The 15,221-nt window shown below is 48.0% G+C and overlaps 4 protein-coding genes across 4 annotated transcripts; 2 read left to right on the forward strand and 2 right to left on the reverse strand.

Moving 5' to 3' along the window:
• Nucleotides 1–5,150: 5,150 nt before the first annotated feature.
• On the forward strand, nucleotides 5,151–8,260 carry EDB93DRAFT_1134703 (CASP C terminal-domain-containing protein). The gene is made up of 15 exons (XM_041449082.1): nucleotides 5,151–5,230; nucleotides 5,276–5,386; nucleotides 5,436–5,492; nucleotides 5,546–5,667; nucleotides 5,718–5,932; nucleotides 5,987–6,096; nucleotides 6,163–6,257; nucleotides 6,438–6,493; nucleotides 6,606–6,723; nucleotides 6,782–6,886; nucleotides 6,936–7,115; nucleotides 7,171–7,389; nucleotides 7,442–7,570; nucleotides 7,653–7,928; nucleotides 7,983–8,260. Exons 1-15 carry the CDS (start codon nucleotides 5,182–5,184, stop codon nucleotides 8,178–8,180), a joined length of 2,040 nt encoding a protein of 679 aa, XP_041309627.1. The 5' UTR covers nucleotides 5,151–5,181; the 3' UTR covers nucleotides 8,181–8,260.
• EDB93DRAFT_1134706 (uncharacterized protein) lies at nucleotides 8,261–10,660 on the reverse strand. The gene is made up of 11 exons (XM_041449083.1): nucleotides 10,515–10,660; nucleotides 10,046–10,467; nucleotides 9,805–9,993; nucleotides 9,611–9,752; nucleotides 9,479–9,558; nucleotides 9,324–9,430; nucleotides 9,078–9,273; nucleotides 8,942–9,013; nucleotides 8,798–8,889; nucleotides 8,506–8,683; nucleotides 8,261–8,440 (listed from the first exon to the last, which is right to left on the reverse strand). The coding sequence occupies exons 1-11, from the start codon at nucleotides 10,651–10,653 to the stop codon at nucleotides 8,351–8,353; spliced, it is 1,707 nt and encodes a 568-aa protein (XP_041309628.1). The 5' UTR covers nucleotides 10,654–10,660; the 3' UTR covers nucleotides 8,261–8,350.
• Nucleotides 10,661–10,672: 12 nt separating this feature from the next.
• EDB93DRAFT_214005 (phosphatase phospho-type) lies at nucleotides 10,673–12,060 on the forward strand. The gene is made up of 7 exons (XM_041455734.1): nucleotides 10,673–10,805; nucleotides 10,858–10,965; nucleotides 11,016–11,094; nucleotides 11,145–11,255; nucleotides 11,310–11,457; nucleotides 11,511–11,616; nucleotides 11,664–12,060. The coding sequence occupies exons 1-7, from the start codon at nucleotides 10,762–10,764 to the stop codon at nucleotides 11,803–11,805; spliced, it is 738 nt and encodes a 245-aa protein (XP_041309629.1). The 5' UTR covers nucleotides 10,673–10,761; the 3' UTR covers nucleotides 11,806–12,060.
• EDB93DRAFT_214012 (cytochrome P450) lies at nucleotides 11,901–14,538 on the reverse strand. Its single transcript, XM_041455735.1, has 11 exons — nucleotides 14,171–14,538; nucleotides 13,794–14,118; nucleotides 13,597–13,745; nucleotides 13,434–13,549; nucleotides 13,264–13,386; nucleotides 13,019–13,208; nucleotides 12,881–12,962; nucleotides 12,706–12,831; nucleotides 12,646–12,656; nucleotides 12,459–12,588; nucleotides 11,901–12,402 (listed from the first exon to the last, which is right to left on the reverse strand). Exons 1-11 carry the CDS (start codon nucleotides 14,367–14,369, stop codon nucleotides 12,321–12,323), a joined length of 1,533 nt encoding a protein of 510 aa, XP_041309630.1. The 5' UTR covers nucleotides 14,370–14,538; the 3' UTR covers nucleotides 11,901–12,320.
• Nucleotides 14,539–15,221: the final 683 nt, after the last annotated feature.

Raw genomic sequence — 15,221 nt, forward strand, 5'->3', positions numbered from 1 at the left:
TAACGGGTTCGTAGTAGTCAACTGTTACTCGACATGCGGCAGAGGAAGGTGTTCGAGGTGGCACGTGGAATGTCCAGCCCTCGGCTCATCATGTTGGCACAAGACTTTATTGCTCTCTTTCACGTTACAAGCATTTAAAGGGTGAAATTCATTGCATCAACAACTAAACATGCACTGTGATGACGAGGAAGATTTTTTTTTGGGGGAGATCGTTTTTGACAGCTGTGTTGACTCAGACTAATACGCATTGCGCAATGATGCCCTTTGGAACGGCCACTGAAAGCAAATGCAATCAATTTCCCACATAAATACTCTTATTATAGGTGATAGCAAATGAGTCTCACACCTCTGAGGCGGTTTCAGCAGATCACCGCCTCCTTCAATATCTCCTGGATAAATTAAAGGTGCGAGACCCATCACTTCGCCGCATGTTGAAAACCATTCATACAGCTTCCATTTGCAGGTTCGAGCAGTTCACTTTGTGGTTTGATGTTCGATCCGCTCGGGGTAAGACAATGCGGCGACAGTGAATTCCAGGTGCTCATACTATGTAGTGTTTGTCACAAAGCTCAAGGTCAAACGACAGGCTTCAATCTTGCGAACCACCTTTTTTTGGGAGACGTGTATAGCACTCGCCTCCAGCTAGTAACTCGTCTAGGTTTATCTGCAGGATAATTGTGTCTGAAACACCGATTTATTGTGATAGTAATCGCAGAAAGTGGCTGTAGCAGTTCCTGCTAATACCCGTTATACCCACCTATGAAGAATAACGAACGAATGGAAGCCAATGTCCATAAGGCACTCGATTCTGTTCCAATCGAGTGTATGTGTCGGTGAGCATCGCTGTTTTCGACTTGCCAGAAGGTGTTTGAATACTTCATAGCTTTTCCAATCGATCTTTGCGTTTCCTTGACACATATCGAAGAGGTTTGAGTGGAAAGCAAGCGGCCTGGGCTAATATAAAATACCGAGGTCATCGAAGCTTGCCTGACAGAAGAACTCGACATAGCCATGCGTATAATGTTAATTACATAATGTACACTGGCACAATCGAGTTCAGGAACTTCAGGATAACCAATATACCGAGGCCATATGCAAGATTGCGAAGAAATCTGGAAGCCGTTTACAAACATTTAATAATCGGGTCATTCATTTCCTGTGTAGTCCACGCGTTGTCATACACAGCGTCCTAGTACAACCGGTTCGATAGCAATTGCAGAAAGCGGCCGTAGATCGATAGGACAATGAAACCATACATCCCCTGGAGGCCAAATAAACATCATGATCTTGAAGCGGCGCTCAGCGCTCAACGTTGACGTCCAACGATACTCCGGAGTCCTTCACGGAGATGTGCAATTTCGCTACTGCTAACACATGTCAAGTCCTCAAAATCAAGATTGCGTGCCTACAATCGCCGTATTTGGCGAAAAGAACATCCTTTCCGCTGCTGTGACGAGAAAGAGAGTGTAAGCCTGTGTGTAACTTTGTGAAGCGTTTATCCACAAAACACATTCTGGCTGCGCCCTGTAAGCCAAGGAACAGGAAGCAGGCCAGAATGATGTCCTAAGGGTTGCAGTGCATAATGATGTCCTAATTAAGGGTTGCATGCCATGATGCGGGTCCATTGGAGAATGTCGGTATATGAATCATAACCTGTTAGGGATGATTGCCCGTGGTGAAGAATGACCCTCAGGCTGTCATCGGAAACGTGGCAATCATTGAGTTCAGGAACTTCAGGGTGGCCAACTACTGAGTTGAAGAACCTCCTGCGTAGAAGCACTTAAGACCTGCGGATAAGCCAGAACCTAGCTAGGGATGCGGTGCTGCGGTGTAGCGGTCGTCCACGCGTCGTTGTCCTGGCTTTTATCTCAGATCTGGGTGCTAGGATTCAAACCCGCAACCCTGCCCCGGAAAGCCGCGATGACGTCAGCAATTGACGTGCTGAACCATCAATTCGGGTGACACCTCAACAAAACCTCGAGGCGATATGATTCAAGAGGCGTGCAAAAGGGAAATGCCGAACATACAGCCCACCATTAGATAAGCTTTTAAACCTTAATACACAGCCGCTTGAACTTGCCAGCAGACCGTTCTGAGTTCCTCGATAGCGGCGTCAGAAGTTAGTAGAATCGTTCACTGAAGACCAAGAGGGGGGAGTTTTTGCTAGCGTAGAACACATCTTGATAGTTAAATTAATGAAAAACGCGTGTTAACACGAATCAGATTACACGTCTCATAGCATTAATAATTCTGATTCATCTGGACATTTTCCTACAAGCCTGCAAAACGTACTCGCATTGTTCGTGCTTTACTTCAGCAGCCTACCGCCTCACTTGCTTGATGTTCTCTTCGTTTGCATTCATTTTGTATCACTACTTTCTCGTATTGCTCATTATGTCTCTATTGCTTCAGAACAAATGCTTTCTATTAGTTCGTACGTACTCTACAGCGTGCACTGGAAGCTACAGTAGTTCTCGTTGTCGTGTACTCGCGCCGTTCCCTTGCAATCAATCGTTAACATTGTTTTTGTCTTGTGCGTCCGGATGAAAATGATCGAACGGTCACCATATATGGATATATTTGCGTTACTGTCACTGTGACAGAGGGGTGGGGGGGCTTCCGAAGTTGCGAGAGGTGTATATCCTATATTGCAAATTTGCACACCTCTTGTCTGGAAATGAGGCAAACCGCGTCTATCGACGTCTCTCTATGTAACTGATCGTCACGTGAGAACAGTTACCTTGGGAAATCAACCAATAAAACATCAATTAATCGTATCATCCCAAGGTACCTACTATAACCACCTCCTCCTCCAGGTCGCAGAAATGTTTTGTCAAAATTCCATGGCGCTGTCGAGAAATTCGAACAGCAAGATCAAAAGTGGCCGAAAATGACATTCATGCTTACTGGCGGCTTAACGTGCTGCAGAAACATGCTACTTAGAAGATGCTCATGCTACTAGATTTATTGGTCACTTTGACTCAATAAAAGGACCTTTGATCACCTAGCTTTCAGCTATCTGAACATACACGCTTAATCCCTGTGGTACGTTTGGTACCAAAAAACAATCTGTCGTTAACGTTACTGATCCGTGGTGCAGCATATCCTTCTGACCACCGTGACGTCCATCAGCGACTCCCCTACAGTCTTATACATGCCTTTGGATATCATTCACGTAGATTCTGAAACCATTCTTCGAGCAAACCAAAGCAGTCAGCCAGTTGTCCTTTATAAGTGTCAACTGCAAGGCGGCCTCTGCGGATTGTATGTAGAGGGAACGACCAGTGCAATATCTACTCATCTACGAAGACACGGCATCACTGGTCCAGACAACAGCAGTATAATCTGTACATGGGGTAGCTGCTCCAAGACACTCAAGAAGGGAAGCATGGCGAGACACATCCTTACTCATCTTGGCGTCAAGTTGCGTTGCTCCGTGTGTGGAATCGTGAAGTGCCGTCACGATGTCCTTCGTGCGCACATCAAATCCTCAGGGCCATGCCATTCTGCAATCGCCGATAATGTTCACGGACCCGAAGGACGTGTCGTCATGCCTCCAGGTTGGGCTGCTACCCATGAGGTTTGATTCCTGTGGCATTCCCCTGTTTTGACCGGTGCTAACAAGTTGATTTTTATTGTAGGACAGTGATGAAGACGTCATACCCAACTCGCTTCTTGTGCAGACTACCTGACATATATACGATATAGTTCATTGGATGCTACAGCTACCAATATCGAAATCTTAGCGGCGGCAGCCATCTCGGATATTTTCTTTTGGATAGTGTACATTTACATTTACACAGCTGAATCTGGACTAGATATCGTGTACATGCTCAGTTTTCATACCTGCTTTCGATCGACTAGGACGCTAGGCCGCTGATCTGAGATTGAATCTGATATTATATTCTAAGCTCGATGAGCAGCGCGTGTATTAATATCAAGCCAAACCTGCCACCTGCTGGGTAACGACCCAGATAACTGACTCCGACAAAGGCAAACCTTGTCTGTTACGTTTGTATTGAAAACGTGTAGCGGAGGGGCTACGAGCTTGGCTTTAATCGGCACCATCCCCTTGCTTCACCTGCCCGAAGGCATCGATACCGGCAGGGGTGTGGCATGTCAGCCCGCAGCTTGATTATCAGGCTGAGACGTTAACCGCCGCGCGTGCGATGCCATGGCATAGGAAATATTTCGCGCATTTGCCTTTGGTGCACTGGAAAGGTGCATCATGATTCATGACTTGAGTACGGCAACGAAGACTTGCGTGATGGCGCGACTTTATGTGCCATGGGTCATAAGATCCCGTGGTATATGAGTCTGTGAGACACCGACATGATGCTGCCTGTATGCACACGAGCCTGTCAGAGTGCCTTTGGGTGATATTGATCGCCAGATCCTTGGAATAGGCTGGGTGGTGGGAATTATTTGGCGGTTCCGCTTTGCGGTAAATGCGTAATCAGCTTGTCGCTCAGCCTAACGTATTTTGTGTTGAGTATGTCCTGTCTATTTTTTTTTTTTTTTTTTTTTTAGAAAAGCGAGTTTATTACACAGCAACTGACTCCGTCGAGCTCTATGTAAACGCTTATAGCGACTTTTGCTGGAAAAGCATTTACCCATCTCCGTCGTACTGAGTCTTCGCTGTGAGTTGACTCACGTATCACCCTGTCTATTTTTGCTGACAACCCTGCATCGCAGCACTCTCTAATACCTGGGGGTGAAAACTCGGCCAAAGCCTCGAGGTCTTGGTGTGGCAAGGCATCTTTGCATCTACTTCATCCGTCGGATGCCGATAGACCAGAGCCTCGATCCCATTCACCACGAAATCCGTCTATTGTCACCTTCATAAACACACGTCCCGAGGTATCCCGCCAGATCCTGGAATAGGCTGGTGAGCAAATGCCAAAACAGGCAGAAAGTCTCAGTCTTCGACTTTTCGCCCCATTCGGGTTCGTGCCGAATTCTTTCCCACGATTAGTAACAGACAAAGTCTGTGACATATTACTATCACATCGGGGTTATCGATATTTAAGAGATGTTTTTATGTTGTACCTAGAAAGTGCAACTGTTAGTACTGCCGTTACATTATATAATCTTTGGCATGAATGGCACGAACGGGGCGATTTAATGGGGCGGAAAGTCGAGTAACTACAGTCACGTGGCTTACTACACTCAGACCTGACCATGAGCGCAGCAGAGCACAACTTTTCCGGCGCACTGGCAACATGGAAGGGTACGCAAAGCAAATTATATGAATGACGCGAGCTAATGACTGCAGACATTAAGCTGCAGGAACTGCAAAAGACGCTGGACGCCCAAGGTATCGAGATCGTCGACAACCAAAAGGAATCTATACTGGGTCGCAAGCAGCTTGCTGACCGCACAAAAGGTCCGTGTACATACGTTCTTTGACTGTGAGCCATTTTTAACTTTTGCAGAGTTTAAGAAGATTCCAGATGACGAGAAGTTAAACTCGTTCAAAGGCCTGCTCAAAGGTTCGCATATCCTTCTTTCAGTGACTTGCTATCCATTGTTAACTCTGGTGCAGCATACCAGACAGAGATCGACAACCTCACGAAGCGGTCAAAAGTTTCTGAGAATGCGTTCCTCAATGTATACAAGGTCCTCGCTGAAGCGCCAGATCCATATCCTCTACTCGAAGCTGCTGTCGTGCGTTTCACCCATCTTCTTCACCTCTCCCCAATTTCACACGTGCGCAGGACCAAACGGTGAAAGCCACAGAAGCACACGCACTGGAAGCTGAAGTTTCCCGGCTGCGTGCTGAGAACACTGAGCTTCGACAATCGTCTAGCGCGTTTGATGCCTCCAAACGCCGCGTCGAACAATTGGAGACACGTATGGACGAACTTGTTGCGCAGAAGGAGTCTGAGATCAACGCTGCGTATGACGAACGTATGCGTAATTATGAGGAACGGTATGTTGCGTGTTGTTTGCTTATTGTAGCTGCATGATGCTGATTGAGATGCAGGGAACAGGACTTGCATCGCCAGGTTGCACTATACAGGGACCAAGTGCGTGATCTACGACTGTCGAACGAATCGAATCAGGCAAAGCTCTTTGATCATAGCCAGCGTCAAGGTGAGTTGTGCTGCTTTTCTTCGTCCATTCCTTTCTTTCCGCTTACATGCTGACAATTTTACTTAGACCAAGAGGTCATTTCCCGTCTTGCAGAAGCTGACATGATCATGGTCGACTTGGAACGTGCGAATAGCAGAGTCGTGACCGTCGAGCAGCGGAATGTGAGTTGTGTTAGCCTCTACCCCTTGTTTGTCAATTCGCTGTTGTTCCATACTATTCGTTACACGTCATCTTGCATGCATCCACCTGAGTTACTACACTACCGTCGCATGGTTGACATACAACCACCTTCCATCCGTTGTTATGAAATTCAATTCAATTGATACTGACCGCTTCTACAGGAAGCACTCCGTGGAGAGATCGAAGCATTGCGCATTGGCAGTGAAAGCAGTGAACGGTACGTCTATTTTTTTTCCCTTTCAATATGCTTCCCCCTCCACCCACCCTTTCTGAGTCATTAAATTTGTATACGTGCCCTCAACCCAACTAATATACATGTATTTCAATAGTGTCAGATCACTGACGACTCGTCTCGCCGAGCTTGAGTCCGAGTACACACGACTCGAAAGCACCGTCGACGTCGCACGAAGCGCTGCAGCACGATCAGAGGAACGAATTTCAGAGAAGGTAGGTGTTGTTTTAAGCCTGGAGAGGCATGCTTCATGAGCATAACATAAACACACAGGCTCGTGAAGCAGACTCTGCTCGCGCAGAAGTAGAAGCTCTCAAGACAAAACTAAAAACATACGCGGATTACGACGAGGTGAAGCGAGAACTAGAGATTCTGAAGGTGTGCCTTCCCCTCGTGTGTCATTCTCATCATGTCGACCCCATAATAGTACGTTGAATTCGCAGGTCTCGACCCGGATGATGATTGGTCAAGTCCTGACGAAGATGAAGACGGCGTGCATCTGCCAAATCCCAATGCGGACAAGGCGAATGCACAGCACGGCAAGAGTCTCGAGGTCCTCCTTGCCACGAAGAATAAACGGATATTGGAGGAGTTGACTCGATTCAGGGTATGTTTAATGTTAACTTTGACCGTTGCGCTTCATCCAACTGACTGTTCCATAGATCCTCCACACATCTCTTGAAGCATCCCTCAAAAGCACACAGGACGAGCTCGCAGACACACACGCAGAACTTGTCAAGCAACAAGCTCTTTGCGAGAAACTTGAGACGGACCTGCTTGCTTTGAATACCAACAATGGGAGCGGGCCAAGAGAGGAGAGTGGAGAGAACGGGGAGAGTGGGATTTCGGGGCTGGGGCTTGAATTCGGCTTACGGACCAAGGTTTGTCTACATTTGAAAGAGTTTTGGGCGGTTGATACGATCGATATGACAGGACGCAGCGGGTCCAAGCACCACACGCTCAACACCAATACCTTTCACGTCATCCGCCGATACCTCGATCCTTCCTATCGTGACCAGCCAGCGGGATCGGTTCCGCCAACGGAACGCAGAGCTCGAGGAAGTAAGTATTACATCTCGCGTCCACGTCCCTACTCCACCTCTTTTGTTGACATTCACCTCGCCCGACGCTAACCCATCCCCAGGAACTTCGCAAACACTACCACACCATCTCAGAACTCCGCACTGAAATCAAATCCCTCCAATCCGATAACCTGAAGCTCTACGAGAAAGTCCGTTACATGCAATCATACCGCGAACAAGGCTCCGTCTCGCAGCTCGACCCTCTCCCGCCGTCTTCTTCCTCGGCATTCAACGGAAGTGGGAATGTAAGTGGAACTGGAAATGGGAGAGATGAGCTAGGGAAATGGCGCACAAGGTATGAGGAAGCGATGAATCCGTTTGAAGCGTTTCGTGGGAGGGTATGTTCTCCGTACTTGGCTTTCGTGTGTGCTGGGCTAATAATCGTCGTCCAGGAAGCGACGCGTGCGTATGAGGCTCTCAATCCTGTCGAGCGAGGTGTGCTCGTGCTCACGCGTGGGATCATTGGGAACCGGCGTGCGCGTACAGCGTTTATCTTTTATGCGGCGGCGTTGCATCTCTTAGTTGTCGTTACGGTATATGAGTGTGCGTGGTCGAGCGGGCAGCTGCAGGTTCAGCCGGGGCCGTACTGATCATAGTGGAGTCTTGGGCGAGATAATCTTTATTGAGCGCTTATATTCGCTTTGGAGTTCACCACATCATGGAACTTGGAGGGACACGTATGCTCAAAGCTGATTAGATTATATGCTGTAAAATATCAATGCACTATGGCTACGTTACATGCTGAGATACGCAATCCGCCTCATGCGGTTTTCAGCGTCGAAGTTTTTGCACTCCGTGCCCTGTAAAACGCAAGTGCATGCTCAACAGCGTCCAAGAGTGGTTTCATAGCCTATCACAAAAGCGCGTTCAACACAATCGTCCAAACCAAAGAAGGAAACAAAGACAAAGACTCACCACCTCTACTCTCTCAGGTTCCACACCCTCCAATTGGCCCGCCCGCACGAGCGCCTCGACTTTCTCACGTGTCTTACTGAGGTAACCCGCCATCTTAGCCGCTTTAGCTGCGTTTTGAGAGGGCGTGGCGCCTAATGAAGTAGTTGTTGGGGGAGGATAGAGAGATGTCCAGAATTGCCTAAGGAACTCGTTTTGCCGCCGTTTGGCATGTCGTGAGTTGGCGGAAGAGCGTCGGCGGGAAATCGGCTATAAAACAATTGTTTGAACGAAAGAGATTGTGGTTGAGAGGTACTCACTTTTTCTGGTGCGGATGTCTAGTCGCGCGGAAACATTTTGAGTCATCGAGTCCAGCGCTGCGTCTCCTGCTCTTTTGTCTATTCGAAACTATGGAGGAATTGGGGATTTGCCGTCGATACGACAAAAAAGGAGACTGTACCTGACTGAACCGCGTCTCCCAACCCCTGAAGCCGTGTTTCAATTCTGCAAAAGCTGCGCGGACATCAACGACCTGATCGTTTGGTGTTTGAGCATTTTAGGATACGACATATATAATAAAATGGAAGGAAACCCACCTCACTGCCTGCCTGCTCTGAAGCACTCCGAGCAAGCTGTCCCTCAAAATATCGCTCGCGGTCCTGCATCTGGAGCGTGATTCCATCCATAGCTTCTGAGTCTCTTAAATCATCGAGCGTGATCTGGGCGTATGCGTCGTCGTCCTCATCGTTGCCACTATCAATGCGTCGGCGTTTAGCGGGAGGTACTTCGCCTCTGTCACACATTGAGTTCATCAGGATCAGTGTTGAAAAGAGGAGACAGACAGGGCAGAGTTGAGTAATCGTTCAGAATGCTCATTGAATTTTCGGATGAGAGGGAGGGCCCCGCGTTGTCTTCCGGCTTGCATTGTCACATCCTTCTCGTTTCCTGTCTGTTCGGGGTAAGAAAGAACATGAACCAAGTATGGTGGAGGCATTACCTCTACATGGTCCTCGAGCGTCGCTCCTATATTGATGTAGAGGTCCGAAACTTCATTTCGTGCTCTTCGGGGTTCTAGCTCTGTGAAATAGAATGACGGGAATGAATTTCAGGATAGACAGAAGTGGTGTACCATCGTCGTCTTTCTCTAGGTATTTGTCGAATATGGGGTCGTCTTTTACAACATGTTGCGTAGCTGAGGAACGGATAGAAGCGCGGTGGGCGTTAAAGAGCTTTGACTGGAAATATCTCTTCCAGAACTCGGCTTCTGAGAGCTTGTAGCGGTGCGGTTTAGGCACAGGCGATGAGTGTAGGTATGGGACGAACCTTGTTAGGAACGTTGTCATTGTATGCTTTTGCAACGACGGGGAACTCGTCGAATATGTCGTGGACTAGCTGTGGGGTGATAACAATCTTGACCTCACCACCTTCTACGGTCTGTGGTCTAGGGTCGACAAGCTGACCTGGACGCCCGCGTTTCTGGCCCTCTGCAGCAGCTTCTGCAAGTAAGAGGTGCTTTGTAACAACTCAGGACAAGAAAGGGGTATATAAAGGCAGGATACTATACCTCTCTGCCATCCCAAAACTCGGACTCTGTAATATGACCACTCATAACAAGCTCTTTATGCAGCGACAAAAGCTCAGGATTCGAAAGGAGCACTTTTTTTCTGAGGCGAAAGTCGGTTGCTGCATCTATGCCGGAGAGGATTGGGGTGCGAGTGTCGCTCGAGACGGAAGTAGCACGGGATGTGGATGGGATTGGCGCGGGTGTCTTTGCGGGTGTGCTGAGTGGTGTTGGTTTTGGTATAGGTGTCGGTGCAGCGCTTCGGTTTCGAGAGATGATGTTTGTGAGCTCTTGCTTAAAGACTTCCCGTTCGGCATACGCGACTGCTGAAGGCGACGTAAATGTAAAATTATGTCCTGCTTCATCGTTTACGAGTCCAAGCTTAAGACGGACTTGAGCAGCGCCCTCTTTGCTACAGAAGAGAGCTGAAAGCGATAGTGAGCTTGATGTGATGTGAGTTGAGTTTACTTACAAGATGCTTCTGGGTGTTGAACACGGACTGCTGGTGCCTTCTTGCCTTCTTGTGTCCATGTTAAATGTGAATCTGTTAGCTCGAGAGTGCCAGGTTGTTTTTTGTAGGATGCTTTGGCGGAACACAACGTCGTAGGCATCGTCGACTTTGCTCTCACACCACCACCTTCCAATAATGTACACATTTAAACACCGCGACCTACGACAACCGAGTTCAAATCATTATCGACGTTATCTCTTAGACCATCATGACCACGATCAAAACCCAGCTGGTCGTCTTCGACTTCGACTGGTAATTCATTCTCATTCGCTCCGTCACTTATTATACATGTCTCGCATCCTAGGTCAATGGCGGATCAAGACACTGATCGCTGGGTATTCGAAGTCTTGGCGCCTGATATCCGCAGAAAGATGAAAACTCTCAAAGAGAGCGTTCAATGGACTGATCTCATGTCCGTGCCTTCCATTTTACCATCCAATAAAATTCATACATGGCCTGCAGAGCGCAGTCGTTGCAGGAAATCCATGCACGCGGCAGGACGCGTGAGGAGATCGAACATACCCTCCGTCAAATGCCCTTCGTGAGTAATTCACATGCAGGAGAGTAGATGTGTTAAAGCATGTATTTTAGCATCCTGCGATGGTACGAGGTATTACCAACCTCAAGGGAGCGTCCAACCTCACCACTACATTGTTTTGCCTCTCGAACGCGAACACTGTTTTCATCAACACTATTCTCGAGGTGGGTTCCTTCGCGTTTCGATTTCGGTGCTGTATGACTGATGAGGTATCGCAGTCAAAAGGGCTGCAAAATTTGTTTGAAGAGATCGTAACTAACCCAGCAGAGTTTGATCCTTCGGGTCTGCTCAAGCTCCGTCGTAGGGTCGACCCCGATGGGCTTCAGCACAGCTGTACAGTAGGATGCAGCCCAAACATGTGTAAAGGTCACTTCTTCCGTTCCATATGACTGCAGAACGCTAGCTAAGATAATGCCTAGGCGAAGAGCTTGCTGCGTTTTTGGAGCGCCACAAGCCTGGCTATGACCGTATCGTCTATGTTGGAGATGGGTCTAATGACTATTGTCCTATCCTCAGACTACGAAGGTAAGTCTGTCGTTTTCTACTCAGATCTCGTTGCTGAGGTTGAGTAGCCAGGATATGGTGCTCTGTCGGCGGTTCCGTGGCCTCGAAGGCCGTATTTCTCGAGAGGGCGGTCATCAGTGTCAGGTCAAGTATTGGGCGGGCGCTTGGGAAGTCGAAGAGATCTTTAATCAATTTATAGAGAACAACTGACGGTAGCGATGCTGCTGGCTGGCGTCGATGTTATTATATCAAAGCGATCTAGGCGAGAATGTTGCCAGTACTTTATGAGGTGCCCTGATTTAATATGGTGGAAGGATACATCTCTCGCACATGGCTTTCAGACCTTTTCTTCCTGCAATCAAGGCTCGCCTCACAAATCCAATGACCAACAATGATACATTTCATCCTGGGCCCATCACAGCTGCCACTGAGTTCTCGCAATAGCACTAGTATTGACGCCAACAAGTTGAATTGCCAGGAGGAAGTTCAAGACCATATCCTTGTCTGTGCATCATTCAGTTCTCGCTGAGCCCCCGTTTTCTGTTACGCATGCCTCAGTGGGACACTCTTGCATGAGCTTTCCTCCCACCGATGTCAAGACCATTTATGCGGTGATGTTTATAGTCACGCATCACCTGGCAATGAGTGGTATGGGAGGTGATGAGAAGATATGCATAACTCGGGATGCGTTACATAGTTAAATAATAAGAATCATCTTCATGCCTTTAATAGTTGACATCCTGCTGAATGAGCGCAATAGCTTTCGCAGAGCGAGGCTTGATAGAGCACTTGAAGGGCTTGGGGTGGCTGGGAGTACGTCTATTCAAACAAGCACTACGAACGCGATAGGATGCACGACATACCTGACAAGGCCTGATGAGAAGTCAACCTCAGGGGTATGCTCAACACCGTTCTCGACGATCTTGGAAATATCAAACACGGCGAGCGACATCACGGTAGATATCCAGATGGAAGCGTCAGCAAGGTGCATACCTGCACATCAAACATCACAATACTGTTTTGTTGAGTGCTTCTGTGAGTTTGACGTACCCGGGCAAATCCTGCGGAGCAGAAAGTTAGCATCCCACTCAAAATGAACTCCATGCGTACCGTCTACCAAAGCCAAAGCTAATCGTGCGAGGCTCGCGCTCGGGACCCCTTCCATCATTATCTAAGAAACGTTCGGGGTTGAATTGCGAGGGGTTAGCATATGTCTGCGGGTCATTGAGCATGGACCTGGCATGTAATTCTATCACGTCGAATTCACATGAATGCGAGCACTAACCAGATGTTAGGTATGAGCATGGTTCCTTTCGGAATGTAGTACCCGTCATAGATATCATCCTCAGAGACGCAGTGGCCGAAACCTGACTTTAGGTGATTGGTACCACTCTGCGATGAAAAGAATGCGATAAATGCATACCTGTAGGGGCGACAGCATTCCAGCGCAGTGATTCCTTTATAAGGGCCTCGATATAGGGGAGGGAGTCACGGTCTGCGAAGGAGGGAAGGCGGTCAGTGCCAACAACAGCATCTATTTCAGCCTGAGCCTTCTTCTGCACATCAGGGAACAGTGTCATCGCCAGGAAAATCGAATAGATTGTAGAAACGGTCTGCGGAAACAGATGTTAGTTTGAAAATATGCTGATTAGTCTTGGAGGAGCTAACCGTGTCGGCACCACCGGCATATATAGACACAGCAGACCATTTCACCATGTGCTCCTCCTCCGCAGACAAAGTGCGACCGTTCAACAGATTCGAGGTGTAAGACATTGGGGCAATTCCGGCAGCCTGTAATATGTTCAGCCCGTGATCATCAAATTGTAGATGTTGATTACTATCTGATCCTTGGCGAATTTGTATGGAGCATCAACAGTCTCTTTGAGGTTCTGGCGCCATTCACGGGCCAGGCGCTTGAATCCAGCACCAGGAAACCACTCGGGAACATTGGCCACTAGAGATATTCAGCTCATCGCAAACGTCAGGGCGCCATAGTCTTACACCATGGCATGATGTCTACCATGAAGGCACCTGTTTCGGTGCACCGCGAGAATTGGTGCATTGCACGGCCTGCAAGGTCGACGAAAGGATCATTGTTATCCTTCACTTCATATCCATAAGAGATTCGCAGAATGATGGCGCCAGCGGTGCTGAAAAAAAATCAAGACCTCATTTGTGCAATGACAAATACTACATACTGTCGAATATGTGCATTCAGTTGCTCGGGTTGTGCAACCACGCGCTTCAGGAATCGGCGAACCTCGATCTCCTCGATTGGTTGGTATACATCGATAGCAGCATGACTCCCCATGATGCGGTGGATGTTCTTACGGTAATTGCGAAAACGATCACCATAAGAGAGAAAGCCCAGGGCGTGCTTCCAGCCAACAAGTTCACAACTCATTGTAAGAAATGGACGGTCAGAGTAGATAGAACTTTTTTTGTCTAACAATTCAATCGCTGCCTTGACCGAATTCAGTACAATGATGTGTCGACCCGGAATTTCGATATGCAAGATGTCGCCTGCACAGCATTGAATTGAAATAAATCGTGTTGCGAAACACGAGGCACTCACCATATGTCTTGCTCCACTTCGCAAAGGTAAGCCAGGGCTTGTTGTGAGGTATGTCTGTGATGTTCCCAATGAGAGGCCACCCGGGAGGTCCAGGGGGATATGGTGCAGGGTTCCTCTTGTTGAATGCCTGCTTGACCAGATAGACTCCGGCGCTAGCAAGACATAGATCCAGCCAAGTAACATTGGTGAATATCAGCATGCAGATAGCTGAGGAAGAGTAAGGGTGAGTGATGAGATACTGGTAAGAGGAGTGCTCTCCTGAACATTATATGCGTAGGCAACATGTGATCGACCTATATGGGATGATGAATACAAGTCCGGATCTTCACCCTAGAAATAAGGGAACAATCTAAAGTTCAAAGTGGTCATAGATGTTTGGCATGGTGATTGATGACCTAGAATGTCCGTGTCATCGCAGGCGGAATTTAGTGAGGGAAGATACGATGTAGGCTACGGCCAATAGCATAACAAGACACGGAGATCCGGGGCGATTATCATTCCACCACCATCAAGTCCTGGTATGGCAAATGAATGCGTTTCAATGAGAAAGTTCTATCGTTGACGGCGGCTTCGCCGTGACGTGCATCATCCGAGGCTTTGACTCCGAGCTGAACGCGGCGTAGCCAACTCGAACTTTGAAATTTGAAGTCTTGAAGTGAATGTTCATGACTAAGCGAGAGCGTGGCAGTCTTGGTCCGTCAACAAGGATGCGACGTCGAACGCTATCCTTGCCTCGCCTTTTCTGTAGAGAGCGATGCCTTTGGAGATGTAGCTTGTCAATGAAGACCGGGTGCTGATGGATTGTGTCACAGATGAAAGTTAGTCTTTTCGTGAGAGGCCGAGTGATCATGAGTGTCTTTAAATTCTCTAAGCTGCAGAGGTGAGTATATTGTGCATTTTTATGCTGCTGCACCATACTAACCTAATTTGTTTCTATAGACGCCCAAGACACCAGCCTTGGCAGTTTGCAATCACCATTCCGATAAGCATGTTCCCTAGTCACTAAGAGTCATGTTGAACCGCCTTCCTTGACTGCACTGTGTACATGCGT

The sequence above is a fragment of the Suillus bovinus genome, assembly GCF_016758785.1.
Source record: "Suillus bovinus strain UH-Sbo-P2 chromosome Unknown EDB93scaffold_15, whole genome shotgun sequence".
Classification (NCBI taxonomy): Eukaryota; Fungi; Basidiomycota; class Agaricomycetes; order Boletales; family Suillaceae; genus Suillus; species Suillus bovinus.

Excerpts from the sequence above, each read along its gene's own strand:
- EDB93DRAFT_1134703 (XM_041449082.1), top strand. The coding sequence starts at position 5,182 with ATGAGCGCAGCAGAGCACAACTTTTCCGGCGCACTGGCAACATGGAAG. Across the intron at positions 6,494-6,605 it reads GGCAGTGAAAGCAGTGAACG|TGTCAGATCACTGACGACTC; the intron begins GTACGTCTATTT and ends GTATTTCAATAG. Across the intron at positions 7,390-7,441 it reads AATTCGGCTTACGGACCAAG|GACGCAGCGGGTCCAAGCAC; the intron begins GTTTGTCTACAT and ends TCGATATGACAG.
- EDB93DRAFT_1134706 (XM_041449083.1), bottom strand. The coding sequence starts at position 10,653 with ATGCCTACGACGTTGTGTTCCGCCAAAGCATCCTACAAAAAACAACCT. Across the intron at positions 9,753-9,804 it reads ATGACAACGTTCCTAACAAG|CTCTCAGAAGCCGAGTTCTG; the intron begins GTTCGTCCCATA and ends CACCGCTACAAG. Across the intron at positions 9,559-9,610 it reads CCTAGAGAAAGACGACGATG|AGCTAGAACCCCGAAGAGCA; the intron begins GTACACCACTTC and ends TCTATTTCACAG.
- EDB93DRAFT_214005 (XM_041455734.1), top strand. The coding sequence starts at position 10,762 with ATGACCACGATCAAAACCCAGCTGGTCGTCTTCGACTTCGACTG. Across the intron at positions 11,095-11,144 it reads CCCTCCGTCAAATGCCCTTC|CATCCTGCGATGGTACGAGG; the intron begins GTGAGTAATTCA and ends CATGTATTTTAG. Across the intron at positions 11,617-11,663 it reads CCTATCCTCAGACTACGAAG|CCAGGATATGGTGCTCTGTC; the intron begins GTAAGTCTGTCG and ends GAGGTTGAGTAG.
- EDB93DRAFT_214012 (XM_041455735.1), bottom strand. The coding sequence starts at position 14,369 with ATGCTGATATTCACCAATGTTACTTGGCTGGATCTATGTCTTGCTAGC. Across the intron at positions 13,550-13,596 it reads GGTAGACATCATGCCATGGT|TGGCCAATGTTCCCGAGTGG; the intron begins GTAAGACTATGG and ends GAATATCTCTAG. Across the intron at positions 12,403-12,458 it reads TTCTCATCAGGCCTTGTCAG|CCACCCCAAGCCCTTCAAGT; the intron begins GTATGTCGTGCA and ends ACGTACTCCCAG.